Raw genomic sequence first — 26,872 nt, forward strand, 5'->3', positions numbered from 1 at the left:
TATCTATTCGGGTGAATAGGATCTCGCACTCTCCCGGCTGCCCTGTGCTTTGTGCACACAGCAGCAGGGAGCTTGCCAGGGCTTCAGTAGCGTCCTGGCTGCCATGGTAACTGATCAGAGCCCCAGGATTACCAATGGGTGAGGAGGGGAGGGGACCCTGGGGCCACTGCCACCAATTAATATAACAATGGAGGCGTGGGCGGGGGGGCACCTGTGGCCACTGCGCCACCAATGATAATAATAGTTATAGTACTGGGAAGGTTGGGCGTGCACTGCGCCACCAATGATTATACTTTATAATACTGGGGTTGGGGGGCGGCGCACTGTGCCACCAATGAATATAATTAACACATTAATTTAAGTGAATATAGTTTATGCCTGAATACAATCGCAGGCTGCTGGTGCCGGCTATATTCCATACACGGTCTCTATGTGCTGCACCTGAGGGGTTAATTGTGGAGGATCAGCTGCTTCCTGTTCTTTTCACTGACGGCAGCATTTGAGGCGTTAAAATTCAGTGAATGGTGGTATTGCCAATCATAGACATTAGTCCTGGGACTCTACTGTGTGAGAGAGAAGAAACTTGGTAGCTATCGCACCCGCTCCACTTCAGGGTGTATGTACGGTGCTGACTGGAAAGGGGCTATCCTACAAAAAATCACTATAAAATGAAAATGGCATTTCAAATTAAGTATGATCGCAATTAGGGATGAGTCAATCGACTTCGGATGAAACATCCGTAGTCGATTCGCATAAAACTTAATTCTAATACTGTAGGGAACAGGAGCTCCATACAGTATTAGAATGTATTGGCTCTGATGAACCAAAGTTATTGCATTGTGAAGTCTCGCGAGACTTCATGCAATAACTTCATAAATTAATTTTCTACTGTATAAAGCCATTTCTCGAACTCTGGTTCGGTTCCCTAATCGCAATATACATGCAATATGAATGTTGTTAGTTTTGTTCTGTACTTTTTTTTTTTACACTTTCCTCTCTGGTAGTGCCCCCTGCCATTTCTCCTGTTGCCGAAATTCTGATCCCCCTTCTCCAGATTTCAGTGGTAGACCGACATGCTCTGTAGTTTCAATGCTACCTTCCTTCTCTCAGTACAGGCATATTCATCATATAGTGAAGCGGTCCAGACACCTTTTATTAATTCGCCCTACTTTCAAATTCATAAAAATATATAGTAGAATCACTGGAGCGGTGTGCGGGGGACTAATTTCTATGCATGCCAGGAAGACAAAAGCGTCAGCAACTGTGGGGGCAAAGTTAGCAACAGTTAACTGCAAAGGACCCCTGGAAAATACAGGTGCTTGATGCCCATGTGAGATAAGCTGCTGCCCACCCACAAAAGGGAGAGTAAAGAAGCGTTAAAAAAGGTGAAAATAAACACTGGAGAGCAGCTATTCTACATTAATGAAATTAAAATAAAGTGTGCATTACTCCAGATTTTTACTTATTATGGGATAACCCCTTTAATAAATCTAATTTGGACGTGAAGTGGTTTATAAAAGCTACACCGATGGCATGAAAATAATAGCTCAGAGATAAAAGTAAATCTATAAAATATTTTATCTATAGAATGAGAAAATGTAAAGAATCCTCTGCCAGTTTTCAACAATATCTAGTACCAGCGATTTTATCAATCTCCACTAGTGATTTAAACCACATTTTTTATATTTATTTTTCAAGATGTTCTAATGCATGGAAAACTCTCTCATACAAATAATGAAAAACAACATAGGCCTACAGTAATATTTTACCTTCCAAACAGACAGTATATCACACAGCTTGAAATAGATTTTTAGCAGGAAGATTTAACATCAATGGAGAAGCGTATACCGGTATATAACTTTCTACAGCACACCTATATATCATAGAATATGTGATGACAATAAAGAAGATATAGCATTCATCCTCCTAGGGAGTGAGACACTTGTATATCAAAGGAGTACATTTTAAATCTATAGTACTCAATTTGCTGGGTACTACTGCACAAAAATAAAAACAAAAACATTGTGAAGCTTAAAATAACCATAAATGTATGTAATATTTATATTAAAGACATACTTAAAGGTGTTGGCCACTTTCTGGCTACTGGTTACCAATGTGTAGGTAAGAGGACTATATAACACTTACTAATATTGCCTTTGTTGATATTCTGAGCCGTTTGCTAGCTTTCATAAGCCATGTTCCTTGTTGGTGAAATCTTCTGTGCTGTAGGCACACAGGTTCTGTCCATAATATGGCGGCTGATGGAGGGTCATGTGACCAGACATCACGCGGCCTCCTCCATTCTAACACACTGAACTCCCAACAGTGCAAGTCCAGATGGTTGGTGCAGTGTGTTTGAAAGAAGGAGACTTGATTTGCCTGGTCAAACGATACTGCCATTTTATTGACAGGACCTATGTGTGGACAGCACAAAAGACTTGGCCAAAAGGGGACATATCTTCTAAAATACAGAAAATTGTGCAGAATGCCAAAAAAGATTTATTAGTAAGAGCCATATAGACATCTTACAAGCACATTGATCAACAGTAACCAAAAAGTGGGCAACCCATTTAAAAGGGACTGGGCAAAGTTATCAACACCATAGGGGACATGTGTCTGATTAGTGGGGTCAAACCAATGTACATTTCTAACTTTCTCCTTATAAACCTATAACATCTGCAACACAACACTAGTACAAATAGCTTTTACTTAAAGCTGACCTCTGGTTTTATAATGAAGTTTTTTATTATCTACCTAGTATACCCCAAATACTGCAAACTGTCGTCCCTTATACCTGATTTTTATGTCAGCCTTTCCCTACCCCTTTTTTATGTGCCACTTCATTTAGGCATGATGTCTACATGCAGAACTTCCTGTTTTCAGCTTCCTGCTAGGCGTTCAAACTAAACCCAGCATGCTTTGCTCTGTAATGTATAACAACGTTTGCTTCCCTTGCTACACTGTTCTCTCTGTAGGAGTCACGGCCCTTACACCTCCCCTCTCATGTTAGCTAGGCAGATCAAGTCCTGCACAGGCTACCACTGAGGCCACTGATGACAGGACATCACACTTCCGATCCAGTGCAAGCGGCAGGGACAGTAGTTCGATACTGGACCAGGAACATCTTGAACATGTGAGGTTTTTTTTACCCTGTGCCCCACCCCATGGAAATTACTTTCCACTCTAGGACAACCCCTTTAACAAAGTAAGGTTACTATGATATTGTACCTATTTGAGATGCAATGTTATTCACTTTACTTACACAATTCTGATCTATAAATTACTCTAGGTTCCTAGAAAAGCAGAGAAACTGTATTCACATTGCTTTCTGTTGTGCAGCTTGGAAGTTCCTCATTTAACTATGTTTGATTAATAATTAAAGGGGTTATCCTATGAATAATGTCAAAAATTATAATAAGACATCATATAGAACATGGGTGGGGACATTTTTTTGCTGCCGAGGGCCATTTGGATACTTGTAACATTGTTTGCGGCCATACAAAATTGCAGCGTGCTATATTCTCAGGGATAACAGAAGTGCGTCAACAGACAGTTAATACACTCCAAGGAGTACATTTGTGCAGCAGGACAAATAGCACTTTTATATGTTTATAATTCACCAAACTGGTTTGGCACTAACAGACAGAAATTGGAGCACAAAATGGCGCCTGTACTATATATATTTAGCTCTTTATTTGGCACTAATGGCAGCCAAGTAAAAGAACAAATAGCAGGTGGTACTATCCAGATTTTGGGGAATAACTCAGCGGCTAGAGAATGTTTTATTTTATTTTTTTATGTGGGAAAACACCCTTTAAATCTATTCTCCAATGATTGTGTATAATAAAAGTATGTAATGCTGAAAAAAAAAAATACATGAAACATTTGTCGTTTGTCTTAGGCTAGTTTCACACCTGCATAGAATGCACCGGCATAGAATGCCAGGAATCGGGTGGACAAATATTGTTGCGTGCAGCATATTCCCCCCCGCCCGACTGATTTCCGGCATATTTATGGGCAGGCAGCAGTATCTGGGAATGAAGGATCCGGATAACTTCGGCAGGCTGTTTTATGCCGAAAGACCGCCACAGATGTGAAACTGGCCTTACAACAGAGCACAACTGTAGACCTAGCAGGAAATTTAAAGGGAACCCGTCACCGGGATTTTGGGTATACAGCTGAGGACATGGGTTGCTAGATGGCCGCTAGCACATCCGCAATATACAGTCCCCATAGCTCTGTGTACTTTTATTGTGTAAAAAAATTGATACATAGGCAAATTAACCTGAGAGGAGTCAGAGCTTGAAAATATGACTCTTCTCTGGTCACACAAGTAAGATATGACTCTTCTCTGGTCACACAAGTAAGATATGACTCTTCTCTGGTCACACAAGTAAGATATGACTCTTCTCTGGTCACACAAGTAAGATATGACTCTTCTCTGGTCACACAAGTAAGATATGACTCTTCTCTGGTCACACAAGTAAGATATGACTCTTCTCTGGTCACACAAGTAAGATATGACTCTTCTCTGGTCACACAAGTAAGATATGACTCTTCTCTGGTCACACAAGTAAGATATGACTCTTGTTAATTTGCATAAAAGGTGGGAAGTACAAAAATGCATAATACTTATTGAATTAGTCTGCAAATGAAATTAAAAGTGTAATTTATATGTTTAGGGTAACACAATGAACATTTAGAAACGCTCAGTGAGGGTAGCATAGTAGAGGTGACAGGTTCCCTTTAAGCAGAATGGTATTTTATACTAAGCAGCTAAGCGTGCTTGCTTTTTACACGTGGAAAAAAGAAGCAGCTCTATGTAAGGCTACTTTCACACTGCCGTTTCTGGGTCCGCTTGTGAAATTAGTTTCAGGGCTCTCACAAGCAGCCCAAAACGGATCAGTTCAGCCTCAATGCATTCTGAATGTATAAGGATCCGCTCAGAATGCATAAATTTGGATGCGTTTGGTCTCCGTTGCGTTTTGTAGACTGTCACTAAAACGCAGCTTGCAGCGTTTTGGTGACCGTCTGACGATGTGGAGCCAAACGGATCCGTCCTGACTTACAATGTAAGGCCGAATGCACACGGCCGTGTTCCGCGGCCATGAGCGGTCCATGGTATGCTGGCCTGGATTCCTGCTGACAGCAGGAGCGCACGGCGTCATTGGTTGCTATGACGCCGTGTGCTTCATGCCGCCGCTGCACTACAGTAATACACTCGTATGATCTATACGGCGGAACACGGCCGTGTGAATTCGGCCTTAGTCAGTGGGGACGGATCCGTTTTTCACTGACACAATATGGTGCAATTGAAAACGGATCCGTTCCCCATTTTGCATGAATAATGCAAACTGATCCGTTATGAACGGATACAAGCGTTTGCATTATCGGTGCGGATCCGTCTGTACAGATACACACAGTAGCCTAAGTCCATGCGTTTTATTATTTATTTTTTTTTGCGTTTTTTCAGCTTTGTACTGAAGTGAACACTCTGGATAAAACAAAAAACGTCAAAAACCACACAAATTTTTTCGCACTGACAAAAAAAAAAAAAATTGATTCCGAACCGATTTTTTAAGCGTGAATTTCAAAATCAGACGCATGAACCGACCCTTAGTCTTAAAAAAGGACCCACGAATGAACAAAACATTTGTATTTGCAGATCCTAAGTCTTGTTTGGACTGGTTAACATTCCTATGTGTCAATGATACAGTACTAAACCAGTCATATTCTCCGAATAACTAATGGCAGGTTTCAGTGGCGCACAATAATATCAGCAGTTGCCAACAGCTAGGATGTCACATGTTGCACACAACCGGATGGGACAACTGCTCAATATCACAGTAAATAAAATAACATGAATAAACAATGGGCTGGATGCATCCTTTTTACAAGCTAAATAGTAAAATGCTTGGGGTTCACAAACACATTTTATTTTGGTGATGTAGACCACTTGTTGCACCAACCTTCAATCTACAACCTTCCTCCATTGATCTACTTGTAATCTACAGCCAAAGATGGAGGCAGGGTATTTTTTTCATAATTTTGTACAAAGGTGGTAGTCAGTCTGTATGGCTTTCTGCAAGCTATAGTGGCAAGAACAAGCAAACAATTACTGCTACTGTACCTGTATTCACTGTCATATCGCCAACCTGTCAAAAACCAGAAAGGAACCTTTCTACCCTTTAAAGGGAATCTGTCACCGGGATTTGGGGTATAGAGCTGAGGACATGGGATGCTAGATGGCCACTAGCACATCCGCAATACCCAGTCCCTATAGCTCTGTGTGCTTTTATTGTTTAAAAAGTTCGATTTGATATATATGCAAATGAACCGGAGATGAGTCAGAGCTTGAAAATATGGCTCTTCTCTGGTCACACAAGTAAGATATGACTCTTCTCTGGTCACACAAGTAAGATATGACTCTTCTCTGGTCACACAAGTAAGATATGACTCTTATGTTAATTTGCATATGTATCAAATCGTTTTTTTACACAATAAAAGCACAGAGAGCTATGGGGACTGGGTATTGCGGATGTGCTAGTGGCCATCTAGCAACCCATGTCCTCAGCTCTATACCCAAAATCCAGGTGACAGGTTCCCTTTAAGGATTGCCTAGGCAGGTCTTAATATCCACCACTTGAAACATTACCATTTTGGCTGGCAACTGAATATAACTTTATGGTACTAACCATGTTCTATGGCGGCTCTGAGTATCGCTTCAGGATGTGTCGAACCAAGGGGGTTCCGCACAAATCGTCGTCGGCGCCTCAAGTCATCTTCCCAGTAGTCAAGGCGCCAGAACTCCCGGGGCCGGCTACAACAAAACACAGGGATCACACATGTTAGCCATTACTAAACAGCATGGTAGCAGTGAATTTTCACAGACAGCTTTCCTTGTTTGCTTAGCTCTTTCTTTGACTTTAGTTGGTATAACTGTCACTGTTAAACAATTTAAGATCTTGTGTTTCTTCACCGAGGAGCTAATGTGATATCACTGTAAACCAGACTACATTTAATACATTGCTTTAATGCGTACAGCAATACATTAGAAACGATGGGCCACAAATATGTGGGGTCTCTCAAAAAGGAGCTTAGATATAAATGCATACAAATACGGTAAACATAATAAAGACATTTAAAAATAAAATATACTCGATTTCTGGATTTCACTCCCTTTTTCCAATGCAGTACAAATACATTCGTACATATCATACTGTCTATAAAGACTCTTAAGGTGGCCACACACATTAGATCGAAGGTTGATGGTCGAACAACATTAAATGAATGGTTATGCGGTGAATGATTATTCTGCTGACACTGTGAAGCTGGTGGTTCGTGCCACCAAAGTGCTTACTTTTATTAACATCAGATTAATGCCATCAAGATCAATTGTGTAGAAATGGCATGGCTCTTTGTCTACTCTGTCTTAGGTGCTAGTTGTTATGGCTTTCCAGCCTGATATAAGTAGTAGATATAAACAACAGCACTCAGATTGTACGTAGAATTCAATCTTTATTTATAAGGCAACTTCACATTCAAGTGACAAAAGGTCAAACATGACCTGTTTCAAACACAAGTTGCCAGAGAAGTAAACGGGAGAAAGTACATACAGAAAATCGAGCTCAGGAATGGTGTATACACACCTAGGTTTAAACTTATACCTAGGTGTGTATACACCATTCCTGAGCTCGGAATGGCTTCAGGAATTTAGGGGGCATTTCCAGAACTGACCATAACATGTGACAATTCAGGTATTGTTTTAAAAAGTACTGCGAGGTGGGCCGGTCATCGGTTGTAGACCAGGTATGTATGAGCCTTAATTGAGAATAACCCATCTTTGTAACCACCTGAACCAGTCGGATATTTTCTGTAGTGGACTTCCTTGGCATAAAACCTGTTTGGTCTTGGTGTATCAATGACAGAATGACCTGATTGAGACGCGGAGCCAAGATTCTGGTCAGGATTTTGTAGTCTACATTTAGCAGCGCTATAGGTCCATTTCCATGGCCGAATAAAATGTGGCTAATAGTTGGGGAGCCAGTACTTCTGCATATTTAGCATATACCTCTTTGGGAAGCCCATCCGGGCTAGGGGATTTCCCGTTATTAAGGTCTAAAATGGCTTGTGTTATTTCCTCCAAGCTAATCGGTTGATCCAGTTAGGCACTTTGGGACGCCGAAAGTTTAGGGAGGGTAGAGTTATAAAGGTTATGATAAAAGTGTGTAAAGAGCCAAGAATTGTTTCTTGTGTGCAGTGTTCTTGACCTGCTGCAGTGGCGTAGCTATGGAGGTCGCAGCGGTCACAATTGCGACTGGGCCCCCAGGAGAGACAGAGTCCCAGTAAACAATGAAAGCGCTGCTTCAGCACTGTCTGCAGGCAGCGCTAGAGTGATTTACATACAATTCGGCACAAAGATTGGTTGCTTATCAACAATACTGGACCCCTTATAACGTAAGAGGCTCGCTGTGACTTGTAGTGCTCGCTGTGACTTGTAGTGCCACAGCTGGTTCGGTTACTAGGGTGGCTGATCAGGCATCCTTTACGCCTAACGCGCGAAGAGGCGCGGTTTTAATCTAACCAATCAGCGATTATCCCACAAGACGACGAATGTCACTTAAAGTGGCAACTGGACTTCAGCATTCCTTCTATTGGATTACCCCTTACACGTGTGTCGCCGCTTTTAGAAAAGTTGTATTTTGTTGGAGGACCAGCAGATGGCCCTGGTTGATCAACCCGGAACACTAATACCCCGGGGACCAGTGTCGGGAGTTCACCAGGGAGAACACTAGCAGAAGCCGGGATGAGGTTTGTATGAAGTCCCCGGAGATTGACGGGGGATGTTCAGTACAGTTCAGACTAATCCTCTTCTTTCTGTTATGTGTTGTGGACCGAGGAGGACACGTGTAGAAGACAGGCTTGGGCCTTGCAGTGTTTTCAGCCGCACTGGATTATAATTAAAGGAATTTTCCATCTAGAGCCAGTGATCTGTGAATACCATACAATGGGGGAGATTTATCAAAACTAGTGTAAAGTATAACTGGCTTAGGTGCCCATAGCAACCAATCAGATTCCACTTTTCATTTTTCAGAAGACCTTTGGAAAATGAAAGGTGGAATGTGATTGGTTGCTATAGGCAACTAAGCCAGTTTTGCTTTACACCAGTTTTGATAAATCTCCCCCAGTGTCGTCCTTTTCTGTAAAGTGTTTAGAGATTCTGTGCGACAGTTTCTTAGTTGACATTTGTTCTGGTAAAGCTGGGTGATATCCATCATGGTCGCCCCAGCCATCTTCCTCATACACCAGTATACCTACTGACTACTCAGGCATCTGGGGGAGCTCAGTGAGGAGCCCTGTGGTGTTAGAAGAGCATTCATATTGGTTGTCTGTGTTTTAGGTCAAGGATCTGCCACTACAACTCTCAGCATAACTGTCGGTGCATGCAGGGAGGTGTAGTTTTGCTACCACTGGAGAGCCTTAGGGGGCAGATGGCTGTCTGACACTGGGAATGTTACAAGATGTCTTCTTCGTCTGTTTTAGAGATATAAAAATTGGTGGAATATAAGAGTATGTCATCTTCTGATCAACTTGAGGAGCTAAGGCGTTGAAATAAGTGTCTCCTGGAGAAACTGAGTATTAACCGGGATGACCTTCACAAGCAGCTGTCCACCGACCGCAGCGTCCGCAATACGACCACTGAGGAACCATTGCAGGTGAGATTTCTACTCTCATACTGGCTCCATCCATCGCATGAGACCAATAATATGAGGAGTCCTGAACAGCATTCACCAGAGGCAATCACTGTGTACATACATTCAGGGATGCAGAGGTAGCAGTCGCTACCAGGCCCAGGAGCCTGAGGGCGCTGGTCAAGTTACACCTCTGGCTTTAGGGAAGTGGTTAGGTCAAGAATTTGGAATGGGGGTGGGGGTGTTTCATTTCAATTTTTGCGTCAGGCAGCATGAAGGCTATGTGCTTTCCTGCCCCTGGCCACAAAGCACTTAGGGAAGGGGGGCCCAAGCTGAACTCTTGCACCAGGGCCCATGAGCCTTTAGCTACGCCCCTGACCTGCTGAGTCCTTAATTGCCAAAATTGCTGAGGAAGGTTAATCGTGGCGGATTAGCTGGGCCAATAGTTTAGCAGATTGATTGCCTAGCTCAAACGCAGTTTGTTTAATAAAAACCAGTTTCCTATCTGCTTCGTCCCTGAGTATCGCTAGGTATTGTCTGCCCCCTGTAGCCAAGCGGTTCTGTTAGCGTCAGTGGGATAATGGATATTATTGCTGTTCCAACATGGTGCACTGTGATTCCATCTCCATCTCCGACTGTTTAGTGTCTTTTTTGATATATGTTATGCTCAATTGTAAAAACCCGCGTAGAAACGCTTTTAATGTGTCCCAGACAAGGGCCAGGTTGGGCTCCCATCCTCTGAGCCCATAAGGCTCAGCCAGACAGTTGGACATTCATCCAAAGTGCTCTGGTGGTCTGTGCCCATCAGTGTCTTGCAGCTCCATCCACTCCATGATCCAGACTACTCCTCACCTGCAGTGCCTGAAGGGTGCATGCATCCCCTCTCCAGTCTATGGCTTGCCACCCAGAAGTACTTCAAGCGGGAGGGTGACTGGGCAATTCTAGTTGCTAGCTTTTTGCAAAGTTGCGCCATTCTTCTGTTCGTTTGCCAATGTACCAACCCTTGCCTGTTCAAAATTTGACCATTTGCTGCTTGACCTGTTCCCCATTTTGACTGACCATGTACAGCCGTCCTGACCTTTGGACTGTTTACTGGATTGCATGTATGCTGCTTGCTCTAAACCTCGGCTTGTTTCCTGACTATGGTTTTGCCTGATCCCTTTTTGTTCCACACTGGTGTCTCTCGACCCCCATGGGTCAACAGCCGCTGAGCTAAGACTACTCAAACTGATAGTTTCCACATTTTAGTTCATATTGGCCATTACAGTCATTCAAACTGGCCACACATGTTCAATGATCCTGGGTGCAAAATAAACAATCTTTATTGGAATGTTTTTCAGGAAAAGATCTTTTTGTTGACTAGCAATGACGATGGAAATTTTAAACACCACTGACTTCTTTACAATCATTTGTCAAAACGATGACAGATTATTTTGGTTGAAATCATCTGCTTTGATCAACTCGTCTGCTTTCGATCAACTAATACTTTAGATTTAACTGCAATGTGAATGAATGGGGCAAACAAAGGGAACGGCTCTGGACAAATTTACGTTCATCATTGCGTAAAAATTGTCTAAAGACGCTTTCTACTAAAACTAGCCGGACCCTGGCCTTAGTCTACATGTCCGCGTACTGCACATACTCTCCTCCATTAATGTAAGGCCTTTCCATCTTGTATTTGTATGTCCTTGAAAAGAACAATATCACTTTTCCATCTGAGGAATTCTTCTTCATGGTAGGAAGGTGAAATGAACACTAAATACATCATTGTGAAATGAATTGCTGACAGTGTGATCAACTTCCCTGCACACTAGTGGCATGCGCTCCGATTTCAGGCTCATTTCAGCCCCAGCAGGGCATCTCTCCTAGAGACTGCATTTATAAAACAGAATAGGGAAAGGCTATTATAAATATGGGATAGCATTACCTATATTAATCAAAGTCTGTCCCCTTTCATCATTTTTCTTTCTAATTTGTGCCTTTCCCTCACAAGGTCAGTAAATCAAACAGACCACCATTTGCCTCGAAAGTGTTAACTTTAATGAAAATCTTGCGTGTGCCTGTTTGGTGCATGATAATAAAATATTACTCAGTTTAGATGTGCAGGAATTTAATTAAAATCATCTCCTAAAATATTCATAACCTTTAGCCCCTGGAGTACCAAATTAGACATGCATTTCCACCTGGCCTTTAAATATGGTACAAACTACTATTTCTATTGTCTGTGCAACTTTCCTAAAAACAGTAAAAAAAAAAACTGCAGTATGTTCCCCATCAGAACTTCACAAGACTGTTTTCCATAATCATCTATATTAGAAAACATACATCTACGGAATCTGGAAGAACCATCAGGTGCAAATAATTGAAATAAAAATATTGCATATATCATTCCGGTAAATAAGGCAAATTATAAGACAGGCTCAAAAATTGTTCTGATCATTGACAAAAAATTCCATTTGTTGTAACCATTCTATTAAAGGGTACCTAAACTACTTATGTTTTTTTTTTTTACTATTACAAATGCCATAAAGATTATTTTTGTAGTATATTTTAGTGATTGATTTTATTGTTTTATTAGAAAAACAGACCCCCAGATATTCAGGCCTTTTTATATCTCTTTTCACTGCATCTCATACAGAATCCAGAGCCGAGGGAGAACTAGGGTTGTGCAATATACTTGTATTAACTATGTACCGCAATAGTAACAAACTGCAATATCGCGATAGCACCATTTCTTAATTATAGCTGTATTTTAGTGACCTCATAGGGGCGGTTGCACTAGACGAGCACTGTGTATGTCAATACTTCTGGAGGACCTAGCTGCCTACTGATGATATATCAGCTGCAGCGCGGCACCCAACCAGCAGACCGTTTACCTGCTGATGGTCAGCAAGCAGCGACGTTTAGTAAAGTGCCTGCTGGTTGGGTGCCACGCAGCTGATGTATATACATCGTGGGCATAATCTCACCTATCAGCGTGCAGAGTCTTGGCGCAGTCTTCTTGCCGTGAGTCAGCACGGGGGCTGTTCAAAGCTCAGGTCTGGATCTTTGGATAGCATCACTGCCACTGTGCCACAAGGAGAGCACCTTCCATGCCTGAGTGACTGTGCATGAGCGCATAGACAGATGTCACCCCTCATCATGTACGTACATGTATCACGCCCCATGGTGCAGAAGGCTGCTCTCTAGGTATAAGCAGGCGCGAGGGATCCCCAGTATTCACCTTTCCATACTGGAAATACTTAAAATACAATTTGCTGTTTCTGTTAAAGTCTCCTGTTCTATATGAGACTACAAAACTCCACATTAAGTTGTAGACTTTCAGGACCGGCTGGGAGTTGTAATTTTCCAGCTTGGAAGCCACATGGCACCTTTTCAAAGAGGACCTGTCACCACAAAATGCAATGCAATCTGAAAGCACCATGCTGAAGAGCAGGATAAGCTGAGCAGATTGATTTATTTTTATTTGTTTTTTGGAGGGGGGGGGGGGGAGATTAACTATAATCTGTAATTTATACATTTAGATCTTTGCTTTTTCAACTTCTTGTAAACCGCTATCGTTACAGAAAGGAGGTGTTATCAGTGACTGACAGCCATCTCTATATGCACACCTTTACAGACAATGCTGTCAGTTTTGCTGTCAAAATTCAAAATCATTTTAGGGCGTGTGTGTATATATATATATATATATATATATATATATATATATATACATACATACATACATACATACATACACATATATATATATATATACATACACTCACCTAAAGAATTATTAGGAACACCATACTAATACGGTGTTGGACCCCCTTTTGCCTTCAGAACTGCCTTAATTCTACGTGGCATTGATTCAACAAGGTGCTGATAGCATTCTTTAGAAATGTTGGCCCATATTGATAGGATAGCATCTTGCAGTTGATGGAGATTTGAGGGATGCACATCCAGGGCACGAAGCTCCCGTTCCACCACATCCCAAAGATGCTCTATTGGGTTGAGATCTGGTGTCTGTGGGGGCCATTTTAGTACAGTGAACTCATTGTCATGTTCAAGAAACCAATTTGAAATGGTTCGAGCTTTGTGACATGGTGCATTATCCTGCTGGAAGTAGCCATCAGAGGATGGATACATGTTCTCATTCTGTTTACGCCAAATTCGGACTCTACCATTTGAATGTCTCAACAGAAATCGAGACTCATCAGACCAGGCAACATTTTTCCAGTCTTCAACAGTCCAATTTTGGTGAGCTTGTGCAAATTGTAGCCTCTTTTTCCTATTTGTAGTGGAGATGAGTGGTACCCGGTGGGGTCTTCTGCTGTTGTAGCCCATCCGCCTCAAGGTTGTGCGTGTTCTGGCTTCACAAATGCTTTGCTGCAGACCTCGGTTGTAATGAGTAGTTATTTCAGTCAACGTTGCTCTTCTATCAGCTTGAATCAGTCGGCCCATTCTCCTCTGACCTCTAGCATCCACAAGGCATTTTTGCCCACAGGACTGCCGCATATTGGATGTTTTTCCCTTTTCACACCATTCTTTGTAAACCCTAGAAATGGTTGTGCGTGAAAATCCCAGTAACTGAGCAGATTGTGAAATACTCAGACCGGCCCGTCTGGCACCAACAACCATGCCACGCTCAAAATTGCTTAAATCACCTTTCTTTCCCATTCTGACATTCAGTTTGGAGTTCAGGAGATTGTCTTGACCAGGAGCACACCCCTAAATGCATTGAAGCAACTGCCATGTGATTGGTTGACTAGATAATTGCATTAATGAGAAATAGAACAGGTGTTCCTAATAATTCTTTAGGTGAGTGTAATATATATATATTTAATTAGTTACACTTTAAGCATCACAAGTCTATGGCCAGACTGACTTACCTTGTATACTTACCTTTTGCAAATCAGTATTTTTTAAATATATATCTTGGCTGATTCCTGAACAACGGTATCCACTAAGGCCCCCTACACGCATGTCCAGCAATCCAGCTCAGTTCCACTCCGGCATGAAGCAAAAAACACTGGGTGGGAACTGGGCCAGAACTGATCCCATAGTTCTCAGTTGTAATGCCGGATGCCAAATGGCACAGGTACAGGAAAACGCTGCATGCTCAGTTTTTCTGTCCGGTGCCATCAATGTATAGGACCCTGGATCGGTGTGCTGATATGCCCCACACATATCAGTTATATCTGAATAAAAGAATAAAACTACTGGCCAGGCACAAGTGATATATGTGAACCTAGTCTAACAATATCTTTTCACAATGTGAAATTTCTGAATCTGGTGGTTACACTACAGGAAAGACATTATGGGCTGCAAACTACAGTATGGGTTTGAAAGGACATTTCAATCCAAAACATTTTTATAGCACACATTACAACTTATATGTGACTATTTTATGTATTTATTTATTTTTACAAAAAAGAAGAAAAAAAAACATAAAAACAACAGGTGTATGGTTTTCTGGAAATCATTTTTGAAGTCACTTCTTGTACTCTACTTCTGGTCCTGGCGCCTTAACTTCCTCCTTTGTTTGGATTTGTAGCATGACAAAAAGTCTCGCTTGACTCTCTCACTCAGTCCATCAGTCTGGCAAGAGAGAGCCCTCCTGGAGTGACTATTAGAGCATCACACCTTACACTAATGAATGCAATGCTCTTCTGTGAGCATCTTTATCTAGGTCTATCAAGAGAACTATGGAGCGGTCATACTGTCATCCCAATTCTACACCTACTATTTTAATGATTACCCTTCAGAAAACATCTTACCCTGACAGATGGTGATGTCTGTAAAGTGCTAATATATAAGTGCACAAAATAAATATATAAACTGATAATGAATTACCTATCTATATAGGAGGTCTTACTTCTGTTAACTGCTACAGGAGGACAGTATTTTGTATTTCATTGGTATAGTACTGCTAAAAGTGTTTTCTAAGACGGAGTTAAAAACAATAACCCTTTCTGACACACAGGATACCAGAGGCATGGAGGTGAAAGATAAAAGAAGATTGTACTGTGTCTGAATACATGGCAGTGTTCACCTGATCCTCCTAGTTCTGTACAGGATACTAAAACAATACAGACTGATAAAATGCTGAAGGAAAAGACAGGAACTGAACTGTGTAACTATTAATATATGTACATCAGTCTGTGGAAAGCTGGGCAGTGTAAGAGCTGTCATTAGTGGCTGCTGACAAGTCTTCACAAGGAAAACTCATGGAACCTGCAGGGTTAAAGTAGCTTTCATACAGCCGCAATATGGGCACACCTTGCCATGAATATTAAAATCTCTAGAATTTCTAAGATCTGGACATTAAAGCCGTAAATACATTTGGAACTGTAGTCAAAATGCAGGATTTCGGTAATATTATAAATATATATATACACACACACACACACAAATATGCACATTCACATTTTTTGCTCAGCTCAACTTTGGCTAGGCAATGTTACCATCAACAAGAAAAGCAGTGAAGTAGTTAACATGAAAGCTCGGGAAAAACAAATGAAAATAAAAAAGTAAGGTCCTTTGTGAGGCTCGATTAATAACAGACGTTCTCATTTGTGATTTTGGGGGAAAAAGCGGGTGCACAGCTGGCTATGTGCGTTTCTATGATAGTCTGGATAGACTGCACGGGCACTTCATCATTCTGCCTTCTTCCGTTTATCTGTAAAAATTACTATCAAATATCAGGCAGCCTGCACTCGGGAATCACATGCTGCTCCAGGTCTATGGGGAATGATACAATGAGGGTCTATTCATCAGAATGGCAATCGGTACAAGTAATTAGTTCCCCAGACTAGAGATCTCCTGCAAGGCTTATTTCAGCTGGAGACACAAACATATGACAAAGAAAAGCTAATGAAACCTGCTAAAATGTGTTAACCTTCACCGCCATCAATCCTTTCAATTCTCCTGCTTCCAGTGTTAGGCAAAGACGGTAAATTATTCATATGTTTGGCTACCGTCCTGAGACAAACCTTCTAATCTAAAACTGAAAATAGGGTTAATGAATAAATTATTGTACATTATTCAAATTTTCCTAATCCTGAGAGTGGCTGGACAAGATGCATCTTCTACATATACATGTGTTTGTGTGTAGCTGTGGCCATACACATATAGATAGAAATTGGTTGATGGTTGAACAATCATGATTTTTTCGCAGACATGACCACACACATAGTCCATATTGGCCATGACAGTTGTTTAAACTGCCCATACACGTTCAATGTAAGATCTTTCTGGGAACGTTCTTTCCAACAAGGATCTTTCATACACGGACAATATTTATTTGAAAGATAGATATTTCGTCTGACTATCGGATAAGTATATCAAACATGATAATTAGGAATCGAGCGAATCGACTCCGTACAGTATTAGAATGTATTGGCTCCAATGAGTCGAAGTTATTACTTTGCGAAGTCTCGTGAGAACTTCGCGTAATAACTTCATAAATTGATTTCTACTGTAAAAAAAAAAACATGTCCTTAAGGGCTCGTTCACACGAACGTGTGAAGCACGTGCTGTGGTCTGAAAATTGCGGTCTCCAATGCAAGGCCACGGTCTGTGGGGCAGGTGCATGGGGATTACAGACCCATTCACTTGAATGGGTCCGCGATCCTTCCGTTCCGCAAAAAGATAGAGCAAGTTCTATCTTTTTGCGGTGTGAAAGCACAGAACAGAACCCCAGAAAGCACTCCGTAGTGCTTCCGTAGTGTTCCGTGCTTCCGTTCCACATCTCCGGATTTGCAGACCCATTGAAGTGAATGGGTCCGCATCCATGATGCGGAATGGCCACGGAATGGTGCCCGTGTATTGTGGATCCGTGTGAACATGCCCTAACTCGAGTTCAGTTCCAAGTGGTACCTTCGCGAAGTAATAACTTCGGCTCATCGGAGCCGATACATTCTCATACTGTACGGAGCTCCGAACAGTACTGAAAGGAAGTTTTATGCGAATCGACTTCAGATTTTTCATCTAAAGTCGATTCACTAATCCCTAATGATAATGGTCTGTCACTGGCAGGCTAATACGATTGTTCGTTGTGAAATTTCAGCTGACAAACGTTTGTTTTGGTTGAAATTGTCCATTTTTATCAAATGACTAATGTGCATGGATGCCTTTAGTCTCTAGCTAATAGTTTTAGGACTATTCACAAGTATGAATGAACCTCGCCTCATATTTTCCACCCAAAACTTGGAAAATGTGACTTCACCAAACAGCAGCCAGATTTGGTTACATACAATTATCACTATTCTACTGTTCTGCAAAAATGCAGGAGGAAAAATCAAAAGGTAAGCCAATACCATTTGTTGACATACAAGCATATAAATCACATGTTTAATACTTGTAGAAGACAGACCTGAAGTGTTAAATAAACTGAGCAGCCTTAAAGGGGTGGTGCAGGGGGTTAATATAGATGACCTATCCTTTGGTCATCAATATCAGATTGTCAGGGGCTGACTACCGGCACCCCCAATCAGTAATTTGAAGAGGCTGTGGTGCTCATGCAAGTGCTGCAGCCTCTTCAATGTTTTGATCATGGACACCCGGGACACCTGTTGATCAGCTGTTAGTAGAGGCTGCATGCTGCCTCAGCCTTTTCCTAGGTCTTGTGACATCACCGTATATCAGCCACATGGCTTAGTTGCAGTTCAGCCCCATTAAAGTGAGTTGCCACTATACTATGTGCAGTGCTGTGTTTGGAAATCTACCGGGAGCCGGCTGCGCTCAGCAGAGCTCCGGTGAACGTGGCAGCTCCATGAAACAGTTGATCAGCGGAGGTGCCAGGACACGGACCTCCATCGATGTGATAATGATGACCTATCCTAGGTCATCATTATCTTTACTTGGATAGCCTCTTTAAGAATTCATTAAACTATGGTTCACACCATATTTGAGCTTTTTCGTTTCTCTCTGCACTTTTTTAAAGTGGTAATAAACGTGGGCGGGGCTTAGTAGAAGGGGAGGGGCATTCACAGCCCAACAGATCTGTTCCTTGGCACAAATGACAGTGCAAATTAGAATTTCTGGAGCACAGAAATGTGCCGAATTTAATAAGATGCCTGGAGTTTTCTGCACCAATGCCAGTCTTAGTATATACATCCCAATATGTGCAGACGTAGCAAAGGGTATCATAAATCTGATAACCTGCAAGAGGAGAAGTGCAATGAATAAGCACAACTGTTTGAAGCTTTAGATGCTACACGGAACGGAGCTCATTGATAGCCAGCAATCGGTCCAAGGGTGAAACTGGTGGAATAAGCACTTGAAGAATTGCTTGAGGCTGATGTCGGACACTGCTATGTAGTGAGATTTAGTAGATTTTATTGATTATTGTGAGTGCACCACGCATTTTGATCCCTTACCAGCTCTTTCTCAGGCTAGTCTTGAGGAAGATCCTGGCAGTGCTTGTGGGTGGTGTCAGACACTGCTATGTAGATGGAGGTAGTAGATTTTATTCATGAATAAGATTTCATGACGTATTTCCATGCCATGCTGGTTCTTTCACAGAGCTGAGGACATGGGTCGCTAGATGGCCGCTAGCACATCCGCAATACCCAGTCCCCATAGCTCTGTGTGCTTTTATTGTGTAAAAAAAACCCGATTTGATACATATGCAAATTAACTTGAGATGAGTCCTGTCCCTAACTCATCTCACGTACAGGACACATCTCAGGGTAATTTGCATATGTATCAAATCGTTTTTTTGCCACAATAAAAGCACACAGAGCTATGGGGACTGGGTATTGCGGATGTGCTAGCTGCGATCTAGCAACCCATGTCCTCAGCTCTATACACAAAATCCCGGTGACAGGTTCCCTTTAAGGAAGATCCTGGCATGGCATCCTGGCATTGCTTGTGGTTGGTGTCGGACACTACTACGTAGTGGGATATAGTAGATTTTATCGATGAATAAGATGTCATGATTATGCATTTCAATCCCATACTGTTTCTTTCAGAGGTGAGTCTTAAGGAAGACCTTGGAATAGGATTGAAATACATTGTGCCATTTTAGTCATCAATAAAATCTACTATTTTTTGTAAGACATTATGGATCCATCTTTTGTCCCACTACTCCGCAGAACACCAGCCTGGGGTGATTCTTCTTGCCCTTATGCCTCCATACTTGAGACAAAACAAGGGACTACAGTTATACTTCTTATATTTTTTATTTTATTTTTTAATTTAGAGCTACTATGGAATGACTCATTACTGGGACATGCGTTACATCCATTTCAATGTAATTGTCGCACACCTCCTCAGAGGATAAAAGGATCCTAGAAGGATCGCAAGCAATATCATCTTAAATATAATCTAATACCAACAAAAGGTAATGGTCTTGACCTTCATGATTAGTAATAGTCTTGAAACTGCTCCCAACAAAGGTTTTCCTTCTTTAATTTCAACTTTCAGCTGTATCGAAGCGAAAAAAAAAAAATACAAGCTACTATATGACATTGAGCAAATACATATTCAGCGGGAAGAACAGATAAGGAATGGTTTAGGAAAGGCTGTAAGGATTTCCTAAGGAAAACAGATTGGTTACGCTGAATTGCGGCATTAATGGCATTTTCTGGCACTACAGAAACTTTGATAGCACTCTTATTTCAATGTCTGCATTTTTCTCCTTTTCTGACAAAGACAAATGATTGCCATCAATCAAGATCCAATCGGGCACACGGGGAGTCATGCAAATGTATCACTCTTTACTCGTTTGCCTGCTATTTGTGCAGCCTTTGCTACATATTATTTTACAGAATGATCAGAAAAAAAGCGGCCAAAAGAGATCATTCACACCCACTGCAAAATTAACTTTCATGAATAATGAACGGATAATGTATATATTCCAGAGAAAATGCCCCTAACACTTCATTTTCTCGGAGCGAGATTATGTAAATGATACTATATGACCTTTATCATTCCAAACAGGACATGCAAAATGCATATTATTTCATACATCATCGCAACGCTAGGCACTTCCTTATGGTGATACAGCCATTTATAATGTTGTGGGTGAAGTGCAGCGACTGCTAGGAAATGATTTCTGCCTCTCAGTCTACTGAATTTTCCCATCTCCAATGCTTCATACACAGAGATCTCAAATTGTACTGTGCTTGGATTATACAGTGCAAAGGTGAATGTAGACTTATAAAAGACAGACTTATGCATTTCCAGATATACAACCTTCTAAAATTTTAAAATATTCAGAAGGGCTACATATTTCATGGTAAAAACGGTTATGTTAAACATATGAAACTCACCCAGTGCTTTAGAATAAATTTAAGAACTATCCTAGAGTATAAAGCCCGCAGACAAGCATGCTACACCAGTCATTTACAATTTAATCTGGGTCAGATTGGCAGATATGAATCACTTATTAGAGATGCAGACTTAAACCTGCCACAAGCTACAGATAATAGCAACTGATTATACAAGGATCGAGATTAAAAAAGATAAAAAAGTTCAACATATGGTAAAAGGATATCCAAGAAGGGCCATTTATAGAATTTACAGCATTAGAATGAGCGAATGAGTTGAAATACCATAATCCCTATATTTTGGAATGGAGAATAATGGCCCACACCTTCGCAGCTCAGAATGCCTCCATATTTGGTTTGGTCAGGGAAGGTAGGGTTCCCAATAGTCCAGCTCACATGATATGGTTGGAGAATACAGGCTAAAGTAACACGTTCTCACAGACCATGGGAGAAAGTCAGTATGCAGAACAATCTTATCTCCCATCTACTATACTTTATGCAGCCACCTCTCCGCTGAAAACGAGGGGAATGGGATCCTTATTCTTATAACTAGTGGGGCAGTTGGATTTGAAAAATTAGGACAGCTGGGTCCTGCATTACTGCCTGCATATACTGTTCCTGAAGGGGAACAGACTAAGAGTCCATTCACACATACGTGTGTGTTTTGCGGAGCCACATCGCCGGCACTAATAGAATATGCCTATTCTTGTCCGCAATTGCGGGTCCGCATTTCCGGATCGGGGCCTCACAACGTGCGGCCCAATAGAAATGAAAGGGTCCGCAAATTGCAGATGTGTGAATGGAGCCTTATGTCTATTGCTCAGTTCCTGCTCTGAAAATACACTGCTCAAAAAAATAAAGGGAACACTTAAACAACACAATGTAACTCCAAGTCAATCACACTTCTGTGAAATCAAACTGTCCACTTAGGAAGCAACACCGAGTGACAATCAATTTCACATGCTGTTGAGCAAATGGGATAGACAACAGGTGGAAATTATAGGCAATTAGCAAGACACCCCCAATAAAGGAGTGGTTCTGCAGGTGGTAACCACAGACCAATTATCAGTTCCTATGCTTCCTGGCTGATGTTTTGGTCACTTTTGAATGCTGGCGGTGCTTTCACTCTAGTGGTAGCATGAGACGGAGTCTACAACCCACACAAGTGGCTCAGGTAGTGCAGCTTATCCAGGATGGCACATCAATGCGAGCTGTGGCAAGATGGTTTGCTGTGTCTGTCAGCGTAGTGTCCAGAGCATGGAGGCGCTACCAGGAGACAGGCCAGTACATCAGGAGACGTGGAGAAGGCCATAGGAGGGCAACAACCCAGCAGCAGGACCGCTACCTCCGCCTTTGTGCAAGGAGGAACAGGAGGAGCACTGCCAGAGCCCTGCAAAATGACCTCCAGCAGGCCACAAATGTGCATGTGTCTGCTCAAACGGTCAGAAACAGACTCCATGAGGGTGATATGAGGGCCCGACATCCACAGGTGTGGGTTGTGCTTACAGCCCAACACCATGCAGGACATTTGGCATTTACCAGAGAACACCAAGATTGGCAAATTCGCCACTGGCGTCCTGTGCTCTTCACAGATGAAAGCAGGTTCACACTGAGCACATGTGACAGACGTGACAGAGTCTGGAGACGCCGTGGAGAACGTTCTGCTGCCTGCAACATCCTCCAGCATGACCGGTTTGGCATTGGGCCAGTAATGGTGTGGGGTGGCATTTCTTTGGAGGGCCGCACAGCCCTCCATGTGCTCGCCAGAGGTAGCCTGACTGCCATTAGGTACCGAGATGAGATCCTCAGACCCCTTGTGAGACCATATGCTGGTGAGGTTGGCCCTGGGTTCCTCCTAATGCAAGACAATGCTAGACCTCATGTGGCTGGCGTGTGTCAGCAGTTCCTGCAAGACGAAGGCATTGATGCTATGGACTGGCCCGCCCGTTCCCCAGACCTGAATCCAATTGAGCACATCTGGGACATCATGTCTCGCTCTATCCACCAACGTCACGTTGCACCACAGACTGTCCAGGAGTTGGCAGATGGTTTAGTCCAGGTCTGGGAGGAGATCCCTCAGGAGACCGTCCGCACCTCATCAGGAGCATGCACAGGCATTGTAGGGAGGTCATACAGGCACGTGGAGGCCACACACACACTACTGAGCCTCATTTTGACTTGTTTTAAGGACATTACATCAAAGTTGGATCAGTCTGTAGTGTGTTTTTCCACTTTAATTTTGAGTGTGACTCCAAATCCAGACCTCCATGGGTTAAAAAATTTGATTTCCATTTTTTTATTTTTGTGTGATTTTGTTGTCAGCACATTCAACTATGTAAAGAACAAAGTATTTTAGAAGAATAATCAATTCAGATCTAGGATGTGTTATTTTTGTGTTCCCTTTATTTTTTTGAGCAGTGTATATACCCCAGTGTGGAGACATCCCATAAATGACAGGTTAGCAGTTAATTTCTAAAAGTATAGACATACATAAAATGCCGCTTTGCTTTCAGTTAATTTTTTTTGCAATACTGTGACTTTTATGAAACATTTCACAAAAGACTTCAAAGCGGTTTTTCTACAGTAGACTGTTATGGCATATTATTATTTATTATTAAAGCACCATTCATTCCATAGCGCTGTACATATGATAAGGGGTATACATACAGTACAGTCCAAAAGTTTGGACACACCTCATTCAAAGAGTTTTCTTTATTTTCATGACTATGAAAATTGTAGATTCACACTGAAGGCATCAAAACTATGAATTACCACATGTGGAATTATATACATAACAAACAAGTGTGAAACAACTGAAAATATGTCATTCTAGGTTCTTCAAAGTAGCCACCTTTTGCTTTGATTACTGCTTTGCACACTCTTGGCATTCTCTTGATGAGCTTCAAGAGGTAGTCCCCTGAAATGGTTTTCACTTCACAGGTGTGCCCTGTCAGGCTTAATAAGTGGGATTTCTTGCCTTATAAATGGGGTTGGGACCATCAGTTGCGTTAAGGAGAAGTCAGGTGGATACACAGCTGATAGTCCTACTGAATAGACTGTTAGAATTTGTATTATGGCAAGAAAAAAGCAGCTAAGTAAAGAAAAACCAGTGGCCATCATTACTTTAAGAAATGGAGGTCAGTCAGTCAGCCGAAAAATTGGGAAAACTTTGAAAGTAAGGGCTATTTGACCATGAAGGAGAGTGATGGGGTGCTGCGCCAGATGACCTGGCCTCCACAGTCACCGGACCTGAACCCAATCCAGATGGTTTGGGGTGAGCTGGACCGCAGAGTGAAGGCAAAAGGGCCAACAAGTGCTAAGTATCTCTGGAAACTCCTTCAAGACTGTTGGAAGACCAATTCAGGGGACTACCTCTTGAAGCTCATCAAGAGAATGCCAAGAGTGTGCAAAGCAGTAATCAAAGCAAAAGGTGGCTACTTTGAAGAACCTAAAATATGACATTTTCAGTTGTTTCACACTTGTTTGTTATGTATATAATTCCACGTGTTAATTCATAGTTTTGATGCCTTCATAGTCATGAAAATAAAGAAAACTCTTTGAATGAGAAGGTGTGTCCAGCCCGTGAGGGCTTACAATCTACATGGTATGGGAGAAGGACACAGTAGGTGAGGGTGAAGTTGGAAATGGCGGTATAGAGGCAGCAGGGTCACTGGTCGTAGGCTTGTCTGAAGAGGTGGGTTTTCAGGTTTCTTTTGAAGGATTCCACTGTCGGTGAGAGTCTGATATGTTGGGGTAGCGAGTTCCAGAGTGAGGGGGTGCACGGAAGAAATCTTTGAGGTGATTGTGGGAAGAGGTGATAAGAGGAGAGAAGGAGGTCTTGTGAGGATCGGAGAGTGTGTGTGGGGATGTATCGGGAAAGTACACTCTGCACACTCCCTTAGCAGTGTAGGGGGAGGGGCAGAGTGTGCAGCCATTGATAGTGATAGATAGGTATTTTGGGGGGATTGAGCAAGATGGGGGAAAGATCATGAATTCTGTTTTGTCCATGTTAAGTTTTAGAAAGCGAAACGAGAAGAAGGATGATATAGAAGATAGACATTGTGGGATTCTGGATAGTAAAGTGGTGATGTCTGGACCATAGAGGTAGATCTGTGTGTCATCAGCATAAGAGTGATACTGAAAGCCATGGGACTCTGAACTGTCCCAGGCCAAAAGTGTAGATGGAGAACAGCCGGGCTCCTAGGACAGAGCCTTGCGGGACACCAACACCCAGAGAGGGAATGAGACGAGGAGGTAGTGCGAGAGTGGGAGACGCTAAACATCCGGTCTGTGAGGTATGGTGTGATCCAGGAGAGGGCATATCAAGAGGAAGCATAAAATCAGGGGATCATGTGCTGATGAAAACAGGGATGTCATAGGAGAAATGGAAGTGCTCTGCCCTTCACATGTCTCCTATTCACCTCATCGAGACAATTTCTGCTGCCAGTAATGGAGACTACACTCAACCAGACTTTTATAGCATATCCATTCAAAATGCCATAAAAGTCATCAATGGAAGAACCTCCAAAAGATTATTCCAGGTTCCACAGACTATCCTTTTTTTCTCCTGGAAAATAAGCTCCCACCAGAGGTGGTAGGGTCAAGATGGCACCCATTATGGAGCTTTATGGGTGCCATAGCTGCAGGGTTTCTGCGGTTTTAAACAGCAGACACCTAAAGCCAATGTCTGTGATTGGCAATAATGGCGACTGCAGACATTTAAAGCCTCAGATGCTGTGGTAATTGTGACCACGGCATCTGAGGCAGCCATACCACTCTTTTATTCCACCCCATTTGGAATTTATTTCTAGCTTCCCACTAAATAGCATGCAATATTAAAGGGGTTCTCCCATGACTAAAGTAAAAAATGAAAATCAGACATCATATAGTACATGATAATCTCTAACAAAGCTAGAACCAGCCCTGTACCTCACATGGATCCAGAGATCTCCCCATTCATTGCTCTGCTAGATTTATATCAAACTGACAGCTCAAGGGGAGTGTGTTTACTGTTGCAGCTAAGGGGGCGTGTCCATGCTCTCCCTATCACAGCTCAGGAGGCAGTAGAAGGGTGAAAATGAGCATGTGCGGCCTTCTCAGTGAGCAGGACAAAAAAAAAAAAACGGACAGCAGGTGGTGCTATACAGATACATTTTACTTAATAACTCAGTGGCTATGCTAAATTAGTAATTACATGCAATTACAAAAAAAAATAAAAAATCAAATCCAGATGCTGGTTTGAAAACTGGAATATTACTCATCAGACAACCCCTTTAAAGGGGTTGTCAGAGTTATTTTTTTGTTCTATGTTCCTAACTAAGCAAATTTAACAGCTTTCCAATTAACTCACTTTATCTGCAGTGGCTGGTTTCTCAGATTTCACTGAGGGTCACATGACCTGTGATGTCAGCCTATCTTCCTGCTCTGATAAAGGTCGTTTACAAGCCGTCAGAAACGAGACGTCACTGTCGTCCCCGTCCCCCCCAGTGAGGAGACAATTCTGGGCACAGGAGCTGACAGACTAGAGAGAGCATTGCACAAGAAGGTAGGGGGAAGATCCTGTGTGTATTAGCAGTGTCATTATACAAGTGGGACATGTAGTTCTACACTTACAAGTTGCTGTTGATGCTCCCAGCACTCAGGGCAGCTCTTGTATCCACTCCCTTAGCAGTGTCATTATACAGCTTGGACTTGTAGTCCTACACATACAACATGCTGCTGAGTCTCCCAGCAGGCAGACATGTCACTCAGGGCAGCTCTTGTATCCACTCCCTTAGCAGAGCAGGGGGAGGGGCAGAGATTGTTTTTATTGCATGTAAACAAAGAAAAGAACCAGGCAAATGAATATATATATTTTTTTTTTGCATAAAACTTGCTTAGCTCAGTTATATATCAGATTTTCAGTGCTGTAGTATTATTTTT

At 42.1% G+C, this 26,872-nt stretch overlaps 1 protein-coding gene across 1 annotated transcript in view; it reads right to left on the bottom strand.

Moving 5' to 3' along the window:
• The window catches only part of LRBA (LPS responsive beige-like anchor protein), a 640,201-nt gene that overhangs the window by 298,096 nt on the left and 315,233 nt on the right, over nucleotides 1-26,872 (bottom strand). Inside the window, exon 37 of the mRNA XM_040418535.1 lies at nucleotides 6,696-6,820. Coding sequence (XP_040274469.1) covers nucleotides 6,696-6,820 — 125 coding nt within the window. The remainder of the gene's footprint in view (nucleotides 1-6,695; nucleotides 6,821-26,872) is intronic.

The sequence above is a fragment of the Bufo bufo genome, chromosome 2, assembly GCF_905171765.1.
Source record: "Bufo bufo chromosome 2, aBufBuf1.1, whole genome shotgun sequence".
Classification (NCBI taxonomy): domain Eukaryota; kingdom Metazoa; phylum Chordata; class Amphibia; order Anura; family Bufonidae; genus Bufo; species Bufo bufo.